Source organism: Apis mellifera, linkage group LG4 (assembly GCF_003254395.2).
Source record: "Apis mellifera strain DH4 linkage group LG4, Amel_HAv3.1, whole genome shotgun sequence".
NCBI lineage: Eukaryota > Metazoa > Arthropoda > Insecta > Hymenoptera > Apidae > Apis > Apis mellifera.
Window position 1 is genome coordinate 8412501 of NC_037641.1, and position 21661 is coordinate 8434161.

The following is a 21661-nucleotide window of genomic DNA, read 5'->3' on the forward strand; positions in this document are numbered from 1 at the left end:
GCCGCCGGAGGCCCACTACCCCACCGCAGGTACGATCGAGCCGATGGATCTCGAGCTCGCGGCCCACTCGGACCCGACCTCCGGCGTCGTCCTCTGCAAGTTCTGCGGCAAGTCGTTCCCGGACGTTGGCTCCCTGATAGCCCACCTACCGGCGCACACAGGTGACAGGCCGTTCAAGTGCGAGTTCTGCGGCAAGGCCTTCAAGTTGCGCCACCACATGAAGGACCATTGCCGGGTGCACACCGGGGAACGGCCGTTCCGGTGTACGCTGTGCGGCAAGACCTTCTCGAGGTCGACCATACTCAAGGCCCACGAAAAGACACATTATCCGAAGTATGTGCGCAAGTTCCTGTCCCCGAGCCCCGTGGATCCTTCCGAGGAAGAGGCCCCGCCGCCGCCACCGCCGCATCATTGAGTTCGCCTTAGACCGTGCAACAACCGCCACGTTCACCACCGCCGGAGGAACAATCGCCGATCGATACACCTTCCTTCGCCCTTCCTTCCTCCTTCCCGCCTCCCCGCGTCCCGTTCCGAGCACGCGATCGTCCACGCCGTTGTCCGACGCGCGCCGATCGCCACCACCAACGCGATCAACGCGCGGCACAAGGATTCCCCCCCGGTTAGGGGACGGAACGCTCGTCCAAGGATCGCTCGTCGGATGATAATAGACGCGATCGTCCGAGCGACGACACGGGGGATGACGATGACGATGACGATGATGATGATGCGGTCGGACGTGGGAAAGGGAAACACGGACACGAGCAGTTCTACTACTAGTGGTGCCTCATTCTCATTCGCTCGTTGTTTCTCGCATTTCTTTATCCCTTATTTATCCCCGCTACTGTTATTACTGTTACCTACACTGTCACTATCACTGTCGTTTCTTCTCCTGGTTACCGTGTGTCACCGTGTCCTTCTCTCGACACACCAGGTTCCGTCGTTCGACCTCCCACCACTGCTCGTCTCGTTAAACGGCCGAGAAACGTTCGCGGCCCCCGTGCCCCTTATCTCTCCCCGCTATCGTTCCTGCTCTCTCCTGTCTTTTCGTTCGTCTCCACGGAGGGTGTACACCTCCCGTTCATCGATCCCCACTGAGCGACGAGGCAAAAAGCCGGCGGTGTTTCTAGTTAGTCCTGTGATTTTGGTTAGGATGGTTGGTAAACGCGTGTTCAGAGGGAGGGACACGTTAAAACGAGCTCCCTCGTTTAATCAGTGCTTTAAGACGAAACGTTTAGCTTATATATACATATATATATATTATATATATATCGATAAATTATTAAAGGTATATATATATATATGTGAGTGAGAGGAAGAGCGAGAGGAAGAAAGTGAGAGAGAAAGAGAGAGAGAGAGAAAGAGAGAGAGAAAGAGAGAGAGTGAAAGATTTAGAGAGAAAGAGTGAGAGGATGGGAGAGAAAGGGAGACAAAGAAGAGAAGAGTAAGAAGAACACGATCAAAGAAGAGGACGATGAAGATGGAAGATCGAGATTTTTAAATTGAGATTTAAAACAAATTGAACGCGAGATAAAAAGAAAATTAAAAAAAAAAAAAGGACGGACGTTGAAATGATAGAGTGAGAGAGAAAGAAAGAAAGAAAGAAGAAGAAAGAAAGGAAGAAAGAAAGAAAGAGGACGAATGGAAGAGAGAGAAGAGAGAAAGGAAAAAAAAAAATTTGAGCCGCCACGGTTGGTGCTTTTAAGAGATTTTCATAAAATGCTGTGAATATTATATTGATTACGATTAACTATAAACTATTGTAATAATGTAATAACGTTGTACGATGTACGATGTGACTGTTGTTGATACGATTGAGAATATTTTATACAGTTGACAAGGGGAGGGGTGTTGGGATTCGCGCGCGCCGACGATAAAACGATTTAAAACGAAGAAAAAAAGAAAAAAAAAATACACATACGCGCGCACGCACACACACACACACACGTATACACACATCATGTACATTCACATATACACATATTAACACGCGCGAGAAAAAGGGCAACACAAGGGGGCTCGGGGAGGGGGGTTGGGTTAGGACTGACGACGAGGGTAGGGTGTACGGGACTCGTGGGAGGGTTTTAGAAACGAACGTCCACGTTCTTAAGCGGAGGATTGTTGAGCGCGCTCGTCGTTTCTCTCGTGGTTCAAGACACACGTCGTGGACGTATATATAGCGTAGCGATCTTTGAAGAAATTTTTCTCAACGGACTCGAGCGTTTGTCACTCGAGCGTGTCGGAATCTTCGGTGCGTCGTAACCTTCCCGAATTGTTTTCTCATTCCCTTCGTGGCGCGCGTCCGTGTATTTCGTTCCTCGTCTCTGTTATCCCGTACGCGGCGGTTCGTTCGACGATTCGGACGACCTCGGATTTCGCGCTTGTGTTTATATTCGCTCGTCGAGGAGAATTATCGGATACATTTGGCGACACTACGTACACGCGTACGGATCCAAATTATCCGAAAAGCGTTTCCAAGGTATTCGATTTTCTCGCGGCTCAATCCCACGGAATTAATCGATGCGTTAAAGGTTTTTCCTCGGCCGGGATCGAGTTTCATTTCCACTCGTCGAGGAGAATTATGTGCAATGTCCTTGTAACGTGTACCTTCGTTCCATTTATCCGTGAACGGCTTTAATACAATTCTCGAGAATTATACTCTTAACGTATCCTTTAAAATATCTAATTTAAATCTGGACTAAATAATCTTCGTTCTTTCTTCTCCGTTAGGAAGAATTTCTAAAATTTTCTTCTCGATTCTTCCTTCAAGATTTTATCCTTATTTAAATTCGGATCTAAGATCTTCTAAACAGGATTTAATTCCCCAAATCTTCTTCTCCCCTTAGATATTATTCCAAAGTTTTCTCTTCGATCATTAAGTTTCTAAAGCTTCGATCTTCGATTCCTCTCCGCGCAGGATACCCATCCTTCGTACGTGGAGTTAGGCTATATCGAATGCTGCTAAATATCTTTCGACCTCGTTCCGTTTCATTCCGAGACCGAGGCTCCAGTTAATTACATCGCGTTAACGAGAACGGATTATCGCGTATCTCATTGGCGAACGGGCTGTCGTCGCGGACCGTTCCCCGCGTAGCCTGCTCCTATGTATTACGCGTGTTCACAGACCTCTTACCCAATCCCTATCACGCGCATCGACGTATATAACGCGATATCGGGAGCGCGTGTCGGCCGCGCCAAACGCATCGGAGATAGCCAAGTCGGCGCGTGTACAATAATATAATCTCTAACGACGATGCGGTAGGCCAGCGAATCAGTGCAATAACTATTATAAATCACGATAATTTTCCTTATTCTTCTTCTACCCTGATTTCTTTCTTTCTTCTTCTTTTTTTTTTTTTTTGAATCTTGATATCGATCATTCCTTCTCTTTCTATCCTATTCCCATCCACTGTTTATTTATTTCAGTACGCGATATTTCCTTTTGCTTCGAGATGATCGATAATCGATCGAATTCGAAATTCGATTTGGAAATTTTTAATTTTCCTTTGTTCGAAAGGAAATGGGTTTAAAAAGAACGTGTTTTCGAATTTCTTTCGTGAATCTCTGTCCAGGGTCGAGTGAGTTCGAATAGGTTCGAAGATCGTGCAATAAGAAGAAGAAAAGAATGGAAGAATTGGAAATGATGTTTTATCTTCGAGGAGGAAACGCGCGTTCAGTTACGAAAATTTCTCCGAGGTCTTCTAAATGGTTCGCGGAGAAACGGAAGACCGAACGCTGCGCGCAGAGAGAAAAGGAGAGAGAGAGAGAGAAAGGGAGAAAGGATGAGAGAGAGAGAAAGGATGAGAGAGAGAGAGAAAGAGAGAACAGATACACACCTGTTCGAGGCAAAACGCAACTTTATTCCGTAAACAGGAAATGTGTTCCGTGCGATTTCTGTGGATCGACGTGGTGAAGAATCCATCGAGGTATGAGAAGCAGAAACATTAATAATTACGTAGATCTTTTGATGTTTTTTCTTTTTCTTTTTCTTTTTCTTTTTTTTTTCTCTCTCTCTTCGTTTTTTTTTTTCTTATTTTTCCTATTTTTTCAATTTACAATATGTAATTAGAATATTTCTTATTTTATACTCTTAGTAGTTATTAACACTTTTTTTACAGAGAGTGGATATTATTATTATGGAGAACAAGCAGTTTCCATAATAACATTCGAATCGTTGAATTGCAAATCTTAATTCTCATTTCGAATTTTAGCGATGTTTAAATAATCGTAAATCATTACGTATTTTACTGTTTGATCGGGCTGTTGTTGAGGCGTTGCATCGATATTATTCGCTTGTTTCCTCACTCGTGCCTAATTTGAAAAAAAAAAAAAAAAAAAAAAGAAAAGAAAAAAAAGAAAAAAGGAAAAAAAGGGTGAGACTGAATTGCAAATATTGCACAATTGTCACGCAGCGATTGTGCAATCCGAGAACAGGTTTGCAAACTCGACGAACAAATTACAATATCGCGTCTTTGAATATTCAACAAATTGCTTAGAAGTTAAATGAATTGATTCTTAAAAAAAAAGAAAAAAAAAATAGAAAAAAAAAATGTATAATCGGGAATCGCAAAAACAAAAAAAAAATGGTTTCCATGCGATACTTCATTTCGCGAAGAAATTCATTCAAGATGTTCCTAAGAGCGAACGATACAATAGATGAGAGAAATAATCTATTCTCGTCGAACAAATTAATGCGACAAAGTTCTAAAATTACTAAAATTGATTTTTTGTTTCTTTGAACAAAATACAACAAAATCTGAAAATTTTCAAGAAAAAAAAGAAAAAACAAAGAAGGGAAGAAAAGAAAACAAACGTCACGACGATATTTCATCTTTCCTCTCAATTCTCACGATTGGTACGAAACCATTCTCGTATCGAGTCGACACAGTTGTTGGTGGAAACATTCTGCGCAGGATAAGCGCGATGCGCTTTTTCACTGCGCATCCTGACAAACGATAATATTTCTTTCCACCGCGTTTTCGGCGTGGAAAAAAAGAAAGGAAGAAAGAAAGAAAGAAAAGGGAGAAAAAGAGTCGCGAATCGTGCGCGGAAACACGCGAAACAAAGCGAGGATCGCGTTTCGGCCGTTCACAATGCGCGGCGATGACCTCGCGTATATTCTCATGAGCGTACGGGTGATACGAGAAACCAGTATTCGAGCAGCATACTTTTGTTTTCCTATTAGTTTAGATAAGGTTGAATAACCGTGGGTGTTTAAGCGTGTAACGCGATTAATCGTCTCGATCGAGTTTCGGATCGCCGCGGAATCGTGATCGAAAGGAGAAGGAAATATACGTGATATTTCGCGATATTATTATCATTATCGTGTTTTTTTTTTAGGTTCGTCCCTGTGTGATATTATCGATCGATGGGAGTGTAAAGGTATCGTCATTGTTTTACAATTTATCCTCATCATTTTTAGTAAAGGCATAAAAGTCTTGTAAAGTTTCTTCTTTTCATTAAAATATCCTTCTTTTAATAGAAATATTTTATCGTTAACGTTTAACGCGTCTTTCGCTTCTTCCTTGAAAATATTGCATTAAGTGTGTGGAAATGTTTAATTTTTTTTTTCTTTTCTTTTTTTTTTTTTTTTTATATAGAATTACACACGATATTTTTATTTAAATAAGGATTATTTAAACGGAAAGTTGCTACGATATATACGAATGGAGAGACTCACTTTGTTACGAATTGTTCACTTTGAATAAACAGATAATTCACTTTTTCTTAAGTATCCTTTCCGGGCATAAAATGTAAAGAATAAATTAGGGTTAAAAAATTGCATTGTTTGGAAATTTGAAAGTTATTGATTATTCCAAATAACGAAAAGATCTAATAATTGTTTCTTCTGGATTGCATACGAATGATGACACATAATTTATGAGACGACTTATGATGATTCAACGTGTTCGAAGCTGAAATGGTCTTTTGTTACTTACTCGTTTTCTTCTCTTTTTTTGTCCGTCTAAACAATCGAAGAAGGGAGTGGTCGTGTAAATAATGATAAGACAATGCTTAGGAAATATCTAAAATTTGCATTCTTAACGTTTAATTTCATTTGTCTCTGACAAATTTATCCGACCGCTAATTATTTTTTATTGTGACGTATGATTGTGTTTCACCATCCGACGCGTAATAGGGAAGTTCACAAGATAGAGGACTCAATAGTTAATTTTTAAACATCAAACGAAATAGATAATGAAACGAACCCGCTATTTTCTGTATTATTCAATTATCCATAGATAACCAACAGATTTATTTATTTATTTCTGTGCTCGTGCTCTGTAGAAAATGTAGAAAGTTCTCCCCCCTCCTCCCCCCCTTTATTTTAATCCCTCGATTACACTATATAATAAGACCCTCGATTAATTACACTTTATTAAGCTATACTCCAGACTATCATTAACAATACTTTCTTCCCCTTATATTTCGCGAAATCCATCAACGATTAAGTAAAGTAAACGCTATTCTTTTCTCACCACATAAAAAAATAGATAATATAAAAAAACATTATTACCAAAATTAATCAAAGATTGAACAGATTGAAAGTAAGACAAAAATTTTCTAAACTTTCTTTAAAAAAAAAAAAAATTAAATATCTTAAAAATATCTCGTACCTTCTCAAAGAGGGATGGCAGGAAGGGGGGGGGGGAGGGTGAAACGAGGATATTTCGATCGTTCGACATTCGCAGTTACGGTCGATGTAGTCGTGCATCGAGCAGGACTTTTTTTTTTTCTTTCTCTCTCTTTCTCCTTCTCCTAGGTTTCTCGAGCTTATTGTATATTTAGTAGCAGACTGCTTTCTACCGCCGTCCTCGTGCTCCTCGCGAGAGAGAGAGAGAGAGAGAGAATAAGAGAGAGAATAGAGAGGTGGAGAAATCGATCGAAATCCGTGAAATATTCATCGTTGTTCCGCGTTGAGGCCCTGCACCGAAGGAAAGGAATCGGTCAACGGGACTTCTCCTCGCTTCGTATCGATTAATCGACGGGTTGCACGCGATTTCAATGTCGTTAGGGACCGTGAAATCGTGAATATATTAATCCGTCACCGTGGATCAGCCACGGATGGATCAAAAAAAAAAAAAAAAAACAAGTTAACGCGTCTCGCCCCCTCAATCTCGAATCCTTTCCCCGCGTTTAATTCTACTTTGATCCCGTTTATTTTATTTTTCTTTCCGCCATTTTCTCCTTTTGGTTTCCTGGCTCGTTGCCAGATCTGATTCCAGACAGGATTAGGGGGGGGGGAGGGGAAGTTTCGAGCTTGTAAACTGGAAACGATTCGCTTCCACTTTTTGCAACAGTTTGACGTGAGTTTTTTCCTTTTCTTTTTTTTCATTTACCTTTTCTCTCTTTTCTTCCTTCTTCTTCTTCTTCTTCTTTTTTCTTCTTTTTTCTCTCGAATTTGCGTTTTTCCATCCATCGACGGCGGCGTTTTTTAATCCAACGGCGTTTCGAAGTATCGACATTCGTTCGATGATTGACAGTCGGGTAAAAAAAAACGCGTCACGTCGATCATACGTGGAACTCTGTGGAACCGTCTTCGGTCCGAGTTTGACGAAGTTTGCGATTCGAACGTTTCTTTTTTTTTTTTTGTTTTTTTGTTTCTTTTCGATTGTCCTTTCTTTCTTCCGCTCTTTTTTTTTTCTTTTTTTCTTTCTTTTTCCAGCGAACACTCTTCTTGTGCGATACACTCTTGTTCTTTTTCTTCTTCTTCTAGCTCACGCGGTGATAAACGTCATGAAATTCTCACGTGATACAGGTAATACGAGAAAGAATTATGTATATTTATTATCGAGCCAATGTACACGCAGAGGAGCGTAAATTTTTCTTCTCAATTAATTTACCGAACGATGAATAAATACACCGAGAGATTACGAATCATTAAAATTACGCGGCTTGTGACATTTCCACATTTCTGTTCGCAATTTTCTCGATGCTACTCCGCCTCGGATAGATAATCAGATAAATAATTTAATAATTAATAGTCTTTATAAACAATCGATATCACCTCCGTTTCCGTTTCCACAAGGTGTTTGCTTTTGGTACAGTTTTTACAGAGATTAGAGATAATTTCAAAAAAGTCAATAATTTCGTTTATTAACAATCGATGAAATAAAAGTCGATTTTCGATTTCGATGAAACGAAACGCGAGTTTCGTTCAATTCGCATCGATTATTAAATTAGAATAAGATAAAAGAAAGATGTAAACGATTTGTGTGTGAAAAACGCAATTGATTCATTCTCTCTCTCTCTCTCTCTCTCTCTCTCTCTCTCTCTCTCTCTCTCTCTCTCTCTCTCTCTCTCTCTCTCTTTCTCACACATTAAATTACAAGCATTGATAAGCAAAATGTTTACACGTTGCATGGGAACGTTGCATTTCTTGTTTCTATCTTGTTTCTTCTTGTTTCTATTTATATTCATATATATATACACGATTGATCGTTGAAAAAGATAAAAAAGATGGGAAAATCGAAAGATCATTTTAGAAAAATCAAATGACTCGGTTCGAACTCGATTTTTAAATTTAATTTATACTTTCATCCTCGTTTTATCGGCGTAACGAATGTAAATAAAATTTTTTGTTTTCATTGGAGAAATTCGTATCTTGGGCGGGAGGGAAAAAAAAAAAAAAATAATTCTCTCACTTAATTTGCGAAATCTCGGTTAATAATCGGAGAATCGATGTTTGTCGAGTTTAAAATGAAATTCCGTGTAATCGGATTAATTCGATATTATTAGCTAGCTCATGGGAATTCTATTAATATATTCTCGACGAGAATCGAATCGTATCTCGTTGATTGTTAAATGATAAAAAAAAAAAAAAAAAAAGGAAAAAAAGAAAGGAAAAAAAAAGAAAAAAATTGCGTTAGAGATTGCGTGTTCGTTAATTTGGAATAAAAAAAAAAATTGAAAAAATCGTATCGATAACTCCGTAACGTGATAACGATTTAATCGATCGATGAAAATTTAACGCACTTGATAATTTTGATAAACAATCGTGTTATAGTTTGCAGAGCGGGGGTGTTGAATCGTTCGTGTTTAAAAAAGATACGATTTTCAATCCTGTGAATTATTATATCCCGTACTTTATTTCTATTTCGATAAAAAAAATAAACAGAATTTTCGGGAAAAAAACTTTTTTACGCGAAATTATTCAATATCCAATTTATCGATTCTTTCGTATCGCTCGAATCGAGAAATTAAAAATTATGAGTCAACGGATGAAACGACATTTCTAATTTTCACTTTTTCTAATCTCTTCTTCTTTCTAATGTTAATTTAATTATTTTTTTCGTTACATATTGGACATTTTATCTAAAAGTATCTAAAAGTTGAAGAATGATTGAAGAATTTTCGAAACAAGACTACTCTGTTTTCAAAAAGAAAAAAAAAAGGAATAATATTCTCCGAGTATAATATTAACACGAATAAGGTACGTGATTGGGAACGGATCGGTTCTTAGATAAATTCAATGAAATCTAAACACTGCACGCGCGTCGTCGAACACAGATTTCTCTCTACAGATGAAAAACAGAAACATTCGTATCAATTCTTTATAATTTACCACGACTTATGACCACTGTGTTTATCGAGCAAACCTCCCGACAAAATTTATCGTTTACATAACCAACTTACATCTAAATCGTTCCAACTCGTACATTTCACGATAACGCAAAACTCGATCCGGATTTATGCGCGAACGAATCTCTCCATCGTCTCTATCCTTTTCCTCGAGAAAAAAGAAACCGAAAAAAAAAAAGAAAAGAGAGAGGGAGAACGGATCAAACGAGATTAAATCCCTAAGAATAATAAAAGAAAATGAAATGAAGAGAATCTTCAAAATCATCGTTCTCTTAATCATTGCAAAAAAAATGTTTCTTTCAAAGGATTTTCATATTTCTCTCTCTCTCTCCTGTTTCGTCACGCGTTTAAGTTTCCGCGTAAGTGGCGCACGTCGCCCCTCTCCGCCCCTCTCTCGCCACGCATTTTCTGATCCGCGAATTCTGATCGGTCCATCCACTACCCGGATAAGCCCGGATCGACGTTTAAACCGCGCGTGATTCCGCGTTTAATCGAGCTTTAATTTTCGGCCCCCGCCACCCCCTCCTCCTCCCCTCCCACGGGAGGCCGAATCGAATTCGATCGGGTCGTCGCGAAACGGTCGATCAATTTATAACGAGCATCGATTAACCGTCACAGACAATTGCAATGTGGAAACGGGCGGACGTGGGACAGGGAAAACAGAGGAGGGAGGGAGGGTCGGCCGTCCAAGGATCGGCTCGATGGAGGGGGAAGGGAAAGCAGAAAAAAATTCGCTTCTGTTTCGAGGGTGTACCGCTCTCGATGGATGGATAGGATCTGGTATTTCGTTACTTGCTGATGGTGAGAGAGAGAGAGAGAGAGAGAGAGAGAAAGAGGATAGGAAAGTTTTTCTGATGAAATATTCATAGTGTTTTTTTGGAAACATTGGAGGGAAGGTGTAGTAGATCTGGTGCAAAAAGAAGGATTTAATAGTTGTTTCGAATATATACGTGTATATTCTGTTTGGATTTGATTCTCGGATGGTTTTGAAGGTTTGAATATTTGAATCTTTATAAGATATTCGTTATGTTTCTCTAATGTAGAAATGTGTGTGGAAGGATCGGAAAATAAAATTCGTCCGCCAGTTAGTTCCAGATATAGCCGAGCTGTGTAAACGGAAGTTGGAGAAGACTCGTGGACTTTCAGGAAAATAATAGGTTATCGTATATGTGGCGAAAAAATTGGTGTATTTCTTCGATAAAGCATTCGCGCTGTCTGTAATCTGTCTGCTCTCTCGATAAAATTTCTTAATTTTTATTCGCTTACTTGCTTAGATCAACAGCGTCAATTCGTTCAATCGATCTTTTAAATTAGTTAATCGTTCTTCTTCAGAATCCTTCGATCGACAAATTTTTTTCCCCGTCCTCTTCTATCTCTCAAGCGCATCATTTAAACATGGAAAAATGCGTTTGTTTGTATCAAACATCTCCCCTTTCTGCTCGATTTTAGACTAACTTTTCTCAATTTTCCTCGGTATCGATAATTTCAGTAATTTATCAAAATTGTTAACGATCTTTGCTCTTTATATATCTTTGCTTCCATAAAAAAATAGAAGAAGAAGAGGAAAATATATTCAATCGAATTGTAAACATCGAATTTCCACGGCTGAGCTAAAAAATAAACGTTCGATCTCGGGAAAACGTAATTCTCTGGCAACGGCGAGTTGCAATGGCGAAAGTTTCGCAGGAGATGGTTATCCGGGGAAGAAGACGATTGCCGCGGAAAAATCGCAATTAACGAGAGGAGGCGGCCGTCACAACTGTAACCTTGCAATCGTAAAGGTCTAAAAATATAATGAACGCACGGAAAACTGCATAATGCATCGACCCAACTGCGCTGCGTTATCGCGCTCACGAGCGACCGAGCGATCATGCATGCATGCATGTATGCACGTCACCACAGATAAATCGTAAATTGGACAGTGACGCTCAATTTTGCGTGTGGAGAACGACCGATTTTTTTTTTTTTCTTTTTTTTTTTGCCACATAAGTGATCGAGGGAGGGGATCGGTGAAATTGGAGGATTTTCTTGTCGATGAATCGGGTATCCAAAAGATGGAATTTCGGATTTTTTTTTTTAAATGGATCTGTTAATACGTTTTTATGGAATTTTGTTTGAGAAATTGAAAAGATTTTATAGAAAGGACATTTAAGAGTTTAGGGTTTTATAATTTTTCTTTTAAAGGAAATTTAATCAGATTTTTACACGGAAATAAAAAAAAACGATGCACATTGCTTCGTTCTATGATAGATTTTGTCGATCTTCGAGGAGTTTTATCATTCTTTTCTCGCGAAATTTTGATCGAGATCGCGAACAATTTCTCGATCATTCCAAAATTATATTGGATTCATTAAATACTCAAATTTAAATTGGGTTATTTAATTTTAAGGATTGTTTAATTTTTAAGAATGCTTAATATTTCTGATTAACTGTTCGTTTTGTGATATTTTTCTTACGAATTTCGATATTAAATTACATTCGATACGAATTATAATTTCAATTTAAAAAAGATATGTTATATTTACAAACACGAATATACATAATGTATATAATTCTAATTTCAATTTTGGAAATTGAAAACGATATAATTACAAATTTCGTAATTATATAATTTATCCATATTTCGGATACGATACGATGTTATAACGATAATTAACGTTGACTCGAATAAAAAATCAATCAATGTAAAATATAGAAACGTAAAAATTTGGCCAAAACTTTTCTGGATCTACAATCCAATTATTATCAATTCGAGTATTTAGATACGAAAAATAACGAAACGATCGACAGAAAAAATAATATTTTCGCCAAATCTCCGTTATTTTTCTCTTTTTCTTTTCTTTTCTTTTTTTTTTTTGCATCTATTTAAATAACAAGATAGAAATATTTATGCAATCTCCACTTCCGCTTACTATCGAGATTCGTCGGAAAACTGACTCATTAGAAAACGAACGATGTTTACAAATGTCATTCGTGAAAGATAAACTTATTTCTCGATGATGAAATTGTTGCAAAAATTTACACGCGATATATTCTTTTTCCTCCCACGATCTTCTTATTCTCTCTCGCTCGTACAGGAACCCTCCATCTGAAAAACGAGAAAAGAGAGAGAGAGAAAATAATTCGAAAAAGATACATCGAGAATTCAGACGAAATTGCCGATACGATTGAAACCAACTTTTGCACAATTGCGTGAAATGGCGAAGTAGAAAGGGGTAATTGTCCTGTGCACGGTTGATCACGGGGGGAAGAGGAGGGAAAGCGCAAGGGGATCGTTCCTTGATCGTTGGCGTATTTCACGATGCGGACATTAGACATCTTCCCGTTCAAATTTAGATGGCCGTTTCAAAAATTAAAGAGCTTGGAGAAAAGCTCTTGCACGAGTTACAAATTTGCCAACTGTTCGATGCAAAATTCATTCCAAGTGTTCGTGTTTTTTTTTATCTTTTTTCCTCGAGAGAAAAAATATGTGATATATGAAAATTTGATTGGGAAAGAAAAAATCCTTTGTCTTTTTCGTTTATTATGTATATTTCAATATCTTTTTTTTTTCCCCTTCTTTTTCGATTAGAATTATATCGGTTTGGTTATTAATCGGGCCGATTAATTGAACCAATATAATTTTAGCAATTACAAACAGATAAACACGCTGACGAGCACGAATATAGTTTTGCAAATTAATTGAATAATTTCTACGTAATAAATTGGAAACGGTAATTAGTTTGGATACGTGTTATTACTAGATATTTATCGAATCATGTAGTAAATAGTCGATCAAAGTGAGAGCTGCGAACGCGACTGCAAATGCAACGTTTCAGAAACGACAGATTCGATTTTATTCTTCTCTTCTCTTTGCCTCTTTAAATTTTCTCAAACGCATGTAATCGTACGATGAAAGAAAAAAAAAAGGGGGGGGAAGGGAAAAATGAAGATACGAATCGTCTTACAGAAAAAAAAGTACATTTTTCAAAATTTTCCAAGGAATCGAAACGAATCCTTCAAAACTACCCCTCCAATCTCTCAACCCGCAAATTCTGCATCAACGATCGTTAACAATACCTCGTTAATTGCGATTCCCAGAGAGAAAGAAAGAAATAAATAAATAAATCGTGAAAAATCTCACGTTCGTCCATACATACAAAAAAAAGAAAGAAAAAAGAAGAAAGAAGGAGAAAAAAAGCACGAATGGTCGGACATTTTCCACGATTTCCCCTAAGAGGGCCACTCTCGTTCATTTATCGCGGCGCGTTTAATTTCCACGCGTTAGTGACTCTCGACGACGTATCGCCTCTCCTCGACTCAATTACCAATTACGATCGCGAGCGACGATCTCGGCGAGCATTCGAGCGAGGGGTGACGAGCAGGAAGGAATCCGTGGAAAGAAAGAGAAAATTAATTCGTAGTATTATACACGTTAATTGCATTGTGGTCGTAAAATGGATCTTTTTTAAACAATTTCAAACATCGCTATGATTCTCTATATCATCGTACCGTGATATAAACTTGGTATTAACTTCAATCATGATTTATCGTACAGTGAAACACGTTACGACTCGATCTTAAACCTTAATTAAACTCAGATCCATCACTTGAATCAACTTTTCACAAACTTTGGATATCGATTGATCTACGCGTGTCGATCAGATCGGATAGAATTGAGCCCGAAAATAGGAAGAGGAGAATATTTAAGATACCTAAATAATTAATCCTAGCTCAATAAATAAACATTTGGGGAAAAAAATATTTCCAACGTTACTCGATCATCGGATATTTCGACTATACCGCAGAACTGTGAGAGCAGCTGTCTGAATTTTCGAGAACGTTGCGCTCCGAGTTTTACGCTCTCTTGCCTCGATCGTGAACGCGATTTCGAGGATCGCGCGTAGCCAACGAACGAGGAGAAGCATTGGACGCCGTCGTCGGCGACGCCGACGTCCTATTTACACGCGCACGCATCGGTCGCCCGTTTCCCTTGATAGGTGCACGGACACGTTCGAGGTCGCAATTACGCCGCGAAACGCGGAACAACGATCGCCCAGTAAAGTGCAATCGAGAAGAGAATTAATGAACGCCGCGCGCCGCTCACGTAGAGTACAATCAATTAGTAAAGTTCCAATTAACGTAGGGTTTTAGGTCATCCCTCCTCTCCTTCCCCCGCCTTCCCTTCCCCTCTCCGGATGCGGCTCCCCGAATCGCCTCGACTTCCGTTTTCCCCGCGGCCATTAAGATATTCGACGCGAGGATTTCGCGTTCCCGGAATTTTCGTCCAATTTCGTCCAATTTCCTACTCCTCTAAACCTGTTTCTGTCTCGTTGCTTTTTTTTTTTTTTTCTTTTAATCTCGTTAATTAAAATCGTCCGTCGATTTTGTTTTTCTTTTTTTTTTTTCCTCCCCTCTCCCCTGCCCGTTTGATTTCGTTCGATTCGATTCGATTCGATTTGGTTTCGTTACTCTTTTTTTTTTTTTTTTTGGAAGAGTAAGATCACGCGTTACGTTCCATAAACGCGTGTAAATGCGTGTCGTCTCGATTGATTTATCATTGAGTTTTATTATTATTATTATTATTATTATTATTATTATTATTATAATTATTATTATTATTGTTATTATTATTATTGTTCGAAAAGTGAGAAATTTGAACGAATTATACATAGTACAAAAATTGTATAGATTTAGGAAAGGGAAGTTGAAAGGAGTAGTGAACGATTGTTTAATTCGTTTAGCGTTAAGAGAGTTAATAATTGTTTAAAATATATCGTTGATCGGGGAGGGAGGCGGAGAAGATTTTAAAGGAAAAAGATCTATGATTTCAAAAAAAAAATAAAAATGTGCAATAATTTGATAAATTATTATCGATTTATCGAATGTTATTGAAAATCTTGAAAAATTTTTTTACGAGATTTTTCACTATGTTGTCGCGTATATATATATATATATTTTTTTTTCTTTTCATATATTTTACAGATGTATTTTTTTATAAGACGTTGATTCTATTTAATAATTATGTTATCCGTGTTATCGAAAATTGAAATTTTTCGTTTCTCCTTCTCTACTTAAGGCGTAGTATATTTAATTTCCAGCAACTCGAGTTCTTATTCCACTCATCTTAATAATCCTGATTAAGGATTTTCAAATTCTTTTCTTTTCTTTTGTCGAAAAGAAATGCTTGGACAAAAGTCATAAAAAATACCAATTATGATATACTTCACACGCTCAATTCTCGAATTCTATTAAGAAATTTATTATTAGAGGTTTGAAAAAAATTTTTTTTTTTCGAGAAAAAATTTTCCACACAAATTCCTACGTTTCGTGAATTCCCAATCTTTTCGTTCCTGAAACTTTCCAATAGGAGAGAACAAGCATTTTCGTGAACGAATTCTAACCGCGAATCTCGTGAAAACCCTTCGATTTTCGATCTCATCTTCGTCATCGTCGTGAAAACTGCACGTGCCTCGAATTCTATCGTACGCAGGTCCCTGTACATGTATATATATATATATATATATATATATATATATATATATATATATATATACATATAATAAGACATTGAATATAAGGCGATATAAGTATTCCTCTGATAGATATTTAGATCCTTGTCTTAACGTTTTTTAGTTTATAATCGTTCGCCAAAAGTACTGAAAAGTTGAGAAAAAAAAAGAAAAGAAAAGAAAAAGAAAACGAAACTCTAGAGTGTAGACGACACGTTGCGTCTTAAGGGGGGAAAAAATTTTCTCCACAAGCGCTGGATCTTTTTTTAATTTCTATTCTTCGATATGAAGATGTTATTTTCACGTTGAAAGAGAATTGGAGAATGAATTATTTTTATTCTTTATTTTCTTTTTTTTTAAATTATCGATAATTTTAAGACGACAAAGTTGAACAGAGGAGAAGAAGAAGTAGAAGAAGAAGAAGAAAGATTGGATCAGGCTCCTTGTAGATCTTGGTTATCGCGTCTTCTTTTTATCAATCCCTTAGTTCTTAGACCGAAGTAGCTCTCGAGTTTCTGTTCTAAAGTTCCTAAACACTCGTTCTAATTGTATATAATATATAGGAGATAGATTGTACTTACTTAGTGTAACTAAATGTTATTAAATGTCCTGTGTAGATAGCCCGATAAGCGATATCGAGATATCCAAAAATCGGATGCCGGGGCCTGGAAGAAACGTTGATTTTTTCATCAACGCGCGTTTTTCGTTTTCTTTTTTCCTTTTTTTTTTTCTTATCTTTCTCGTTATTTTCTACCATTCCTCTCGCACGTTTACATCTCACTCTATTCCAACTTATTTAAAATTTGCAATTCAATTTTCAAAAATTCATTTCTACTCCCTGTTTCCAATTTTTTTAACACATTTCGAGCCTATCGTCTTTTATGAATTGGAAATTTATAATTATTCGTTATTTTAAAATAATTGATATTACTTCAATTTCTAGCGAAATTGAAATTGTTACATTTCCCACGAGAATTCGAAAAATGTACAAGTAGATAAAATTGGCCATCGATCGAAATCGTATTGAATGATAATTGAAGGGAAAATATTTTTCAATCAAATTTTGATTTTTATCTCTTCCAAAAGAAAATGTCGCGCGAGGGGAGCGTGAACCCTTTCCGTCCACGAACGTTGTGACACACATTTAAGTTAAGTTTACCTCGCGTAATTAACTGATCAGTACGTTTGGCTACGACGATTCCTGTATACGTATCGTTATATATACATACATACATACATATGTGTATATGTATATAGGATAAAAGTTGTATTAGGATCGATTGTAAATAGAGGGTGGAAAAAAATCTCGTAGCATATCTCGCCCGTATCTCTTGCCAGAAGGTTGTCACGTTGCAATACATAACATAACACACGCATACATATCCAATTATATAGATTATAATTAATCCTAATTAGAGTTCCTGTTGAAGGCAGCTTGCCTTTCGTTGAACGAACTCTTTGTCCTTCCCCTCCTCTCCCCACATCCCTCTTGTTTCCTATGGATATTAGGAAACGGCCGATTCGAAGAAGAAGGCCAAGTAGAAATTGAATCTCGTTTTCGGTTATTATTCGATTTGTGTTTCGATGATCGCGAACATTTTCGACGATTCGTTCAACGTGAAAAGAATTCTTCGATTCTTCGTCTATCGAGGCGATTGTTTAACGATTGTCGAGATTAGATTAGAGGGAATCGGAATTGTTAAGGATCTTCGTTAGATTTATCGGGGCACACATCGCGAACATCGTTGAATAAATATTTAATTGGGAGGGTAATTGAAAGAAAGATAAAAAAGGAAAAAAAAAAAAAAAAGAAACATTTCAATCCCTGGCGCCGCTTTTAAACGTATGTTAAACAGATAATCGACGAACGAGCAAAGACGGGAATATCGGAGGATCGTGTCGAGGAATAATGCACGATCCTCCGCGATTCTATCGAGTCACATTTCTCGCGCTTAATTTCCTTTAATTATTGATTTATAGCGGATGGTTGTTTGACAGTATTAAAAGAGTTACAAAGAGTAATAGGTAACCCTTGTCGTGATTTTCTTTCGACGACAAGACACGCATACGTATACATATGAAAATACACACACACACACATACACACGACACATACGCGAATAACATTGAAAATACACTCACGTGACAGAGAGCACATACACACAAATGAAAAAAAAAATATATATATATATATAAAATAACACATACACTTTATAGTACGCGTATAATAAACGAGTAAATATATATATATATATATATATATTATGATACAATATATATATTTATAGATGTATGTACACAAATGATTTAATTACGAACGATACGAACACGACAATGCGTAATTGGCAAGCACTTTTTACGAAGTACAAGACGTTAATAGAATTTTATTAGTACCGACCGGATGTGACGCGCGTGTTCTAGTATATCGGGTGGGTCAGAATTACGTGTGTGGCGTGTGTGTATGTATATGTACGAGTGCGTACACGTGTGCGAGCGTGTACGAGAATAACGAGGAAAACGAGGGAGAGAAAGAAAAAGGGAAGAGAGAGAGAGAAAAAAAGAAAAAAAGAAAAAAGAAAAAAAAAGAAAGAAAGAAAGAAAGAAAATTCGCGGGGATATTAAGATTTATATGCGTGTATCTTCGACGAAGAAAAAATAAAGATAATGACTTAATTATTATAGGGGTTATTAGGGGAGAGAAATAAGGGAAGTGAGAACAAGGGCGTCGCATGTACAATAATAATTATTTAGGTACCTATTATATATATATAAAATAGTATATATAATAGTATATATATATGGATATATATACGATACACAGACACACGTGTGAAACATATATAAACAGTTATTAGCGCGATTATTAATTTTCTTTTTCTTTTTTTTTTTTTTTTTTTTTTTTTTTCTCCTTTTATCCGGACTAAAGTTCCTTGGGGGTAACGCGTTTGGTACGTGTCTCGAACCGAAGCCACCCCGATGTGATGACGGTGCTTTGTTTCTCTTTTAATTAAAACTATATATATATATATATATATGTATATACATATATTTATATATTATATATATATATATATATATATATATATATATATATATATATATATATATTGATTTTTATCATCATCCTTAAGCGGTATAAAATTATGTTACTTAGGATTTATTTTGTTACTCTAATATAATATTAATTATTATTATTATTATTATTATTAATTATTATTATTATTAGTTATTAATTATTATTATTATTATTATCATTATTATCATTATCATTATTATTATTATTAGTTATTATTATTATTATAATTATTATTATTATTATTATTTACGACATACTATTACGTTTACTTATACATACGTTATTATTAAAAAATATACGAATGCCTATTTTCAAACACGACAAACCTTTGTTCGTTGTGTTCTCGTTGTCAATTTTTTTTCTTCTTTTATATCCTCTCATAATCAAACACCTCGTCCCTTGCTCCTTCCGCTGCTTCCCGTTATTATTAAATTATTCGAATTTTATTTTCCACGATTTGTTCGGTATTTATTTTCCATCATATTTTCAGATTATATAGATCGCGAAACATTGATTCTCGTCTGATCATCGAAGTCAAGCTGCGTTGGGCACAATTAAACAGTAGTTTTGCCGTCATGTTTTTAATAGAAAGGAGAGCTTAGAAGTTACGTGTGGTGCTAATTTAGAAACGGTATATCTTCGTTATTATCGACGATAGAAACGATTGATAGTTAATAGCAGCAGTGTCTAATCGGTGAAAACGTTATAAGCAAAATACGAAAACGCAATTACGTTCATCCACATAATATGCAAAATAATTAGTGAACACGCAAAAAGAAAAAAAAAAAAATAGAAACAATATAAATGCTGATGCATGCAGTTTTTTGAAACGGCATAGTTAAAATTTTTATTCGAGAAAAATGTAAGGAAGAATATTATTTCTCTCGCGATCTTGTTAGATGATCGAAGATAGGCAACTTTTTTTTTAATCTTTTATTCACTTATGCAACAATCGACAAACGAAATATATCGTCTATATGGAAGAACTTTACAATAATATTTGGGGGAAGACAAATTTTAACAATTTAAGAAAACAGAGAACAAATTCTCTCAGAATCGTTAACAGTCGTTCTTCCCGCCACGCTGCTCATCATCGTATGCGAATCGTTCATGTGAACCGTACATTAACCACAGCCTTATAGCTGATCATTCCGATTAGTTCTACGTATCGTTCCGATAAATCTTGTTTAACACAAGTATTACAATTCGTTTGACGAACGTAATAACGTGGTCCGCGATTGATACATCGCGTGAGATATCGCAGGAATCAATACGATGAACGAGAGAAGCGAGAGAAATAAATTGCAAAGAAGGAAAAAAAAAAAAAAAAAAGAAGGAGGAAGAAAAAAAATACACGAATCGTCACGAATTGAATTTTCTTCAACCAGGATGCTCGCGTTTCAAATATATCGCGTTGCATTCGTATCGATGTTTGAAGGTCGTTCAAGGGCATAAATTTGCTATCGATAATTATGGGAGATCGTCGAACAAAATGGAAATATATATATATATACGTGTGTGTGCGCATGTGTGTGCGTATCGATATGGAGGACGGTAAAAGCGATGAATACGAGGATTATTCATTCTAGTATAGAAAGTCATTATCACGTAACGATGTTATTTGCACTGAAATGTTATTTTTCTTTTTTTTCTTCGTCTTTTTCTTTTTTTTTCTTCTTGTTCTTTTTTTTTTTTTTTTTTTTTTTGCGTTCAGATCGCTTGTACAATCTGCTCAATGAATTCTTAATTAGCGGGCACGTGTGACTTTACAGATCGAGTTTCAGATATCGACGAGCGATGGACTTCTTTTTATCTCATCGGTGAGTTCACCAGCTTTTCCGTATCGATAAAAAAAGAATCTATCTATATACGATTAAGATCTCATTCTTTTTTTTTGTTGTTTCGTTTTTTCTCATTGCTTTTTTTCCTTTTTTTCCTTTTTTTTTTTTTTCTTCTTCACATTCAATGACAATTCTCGTTTTTACGATCATCATTAAGAGATAAATGATGCTCGTAGATAAATATTTAAATAAATTTAAAAACATGGCGAGAACGAACGATTATTTTAAATTAACGATACCTTCAATTGGAATTCATTCTTTTTCTTCTTTTTTTTTTTTTTTTTTTTTTCCTTTAAAGAATTGTTTATCTCGTCTCTTTATCGCATTGACAAATCATTTTGAATATTTATTTATTTCTACAGGCTGTAATTAAAACGATGAACTTACGTGCAAATTATAATTATTTCTTCCAATACTGCTATACGAGTATCGTTGTTTCGTTTATTAGTTATCCGTTTTCGAAAACGGATCACGAAGGGAATTTATTTTTTTCGGCATTAATTCCGTTGATTAAACGGAACAACGTCTCGTCTCGTCATCTCTGCAAGATCGAGATCGTTGGGAAAAATCGACGCGATCGATATAGTGGAAAATTTTTGGAAAATTTACGGAGCCTTCGGTTGAGTACCACTGACACGCATTGCCGATTAATCGCCTCGCGTATGCCGCATACG

At 36.5% G+C, this 21661-nt stretch overlaps 1 protein-coding gene across 7 annotated transcripts in view; it reads left to right on the top strand.

The window, feature by feature from the left end:
* Positions 1–21661, top strand: part of LOC102654975 (zinc finger protein 628-like) — a 97229-nt gene that overhangs the window by 33741 nt on the left and 41827 nt on the right. Inside the window, exon 4 of one of the 7 annotated variants that reach the window (XM_026440152.1) lies at positions 1–4547. This exon is cut by the window's left edge and continues 179 nt beyond it. The exons of the other annotated variants lie outside the window; for them this stretch is intronic. Within the exon in view, the coding sequence (XP_026295937.1) occupies positions 1–415 (415 nt within the window). The 3' untranslated portion in view covers positions 416–4547. Of the gene's footprint in view, positions 4548–21661 lie in introns of those variants that run through there. 7 annotated transcript variants of the gene reach the window in all.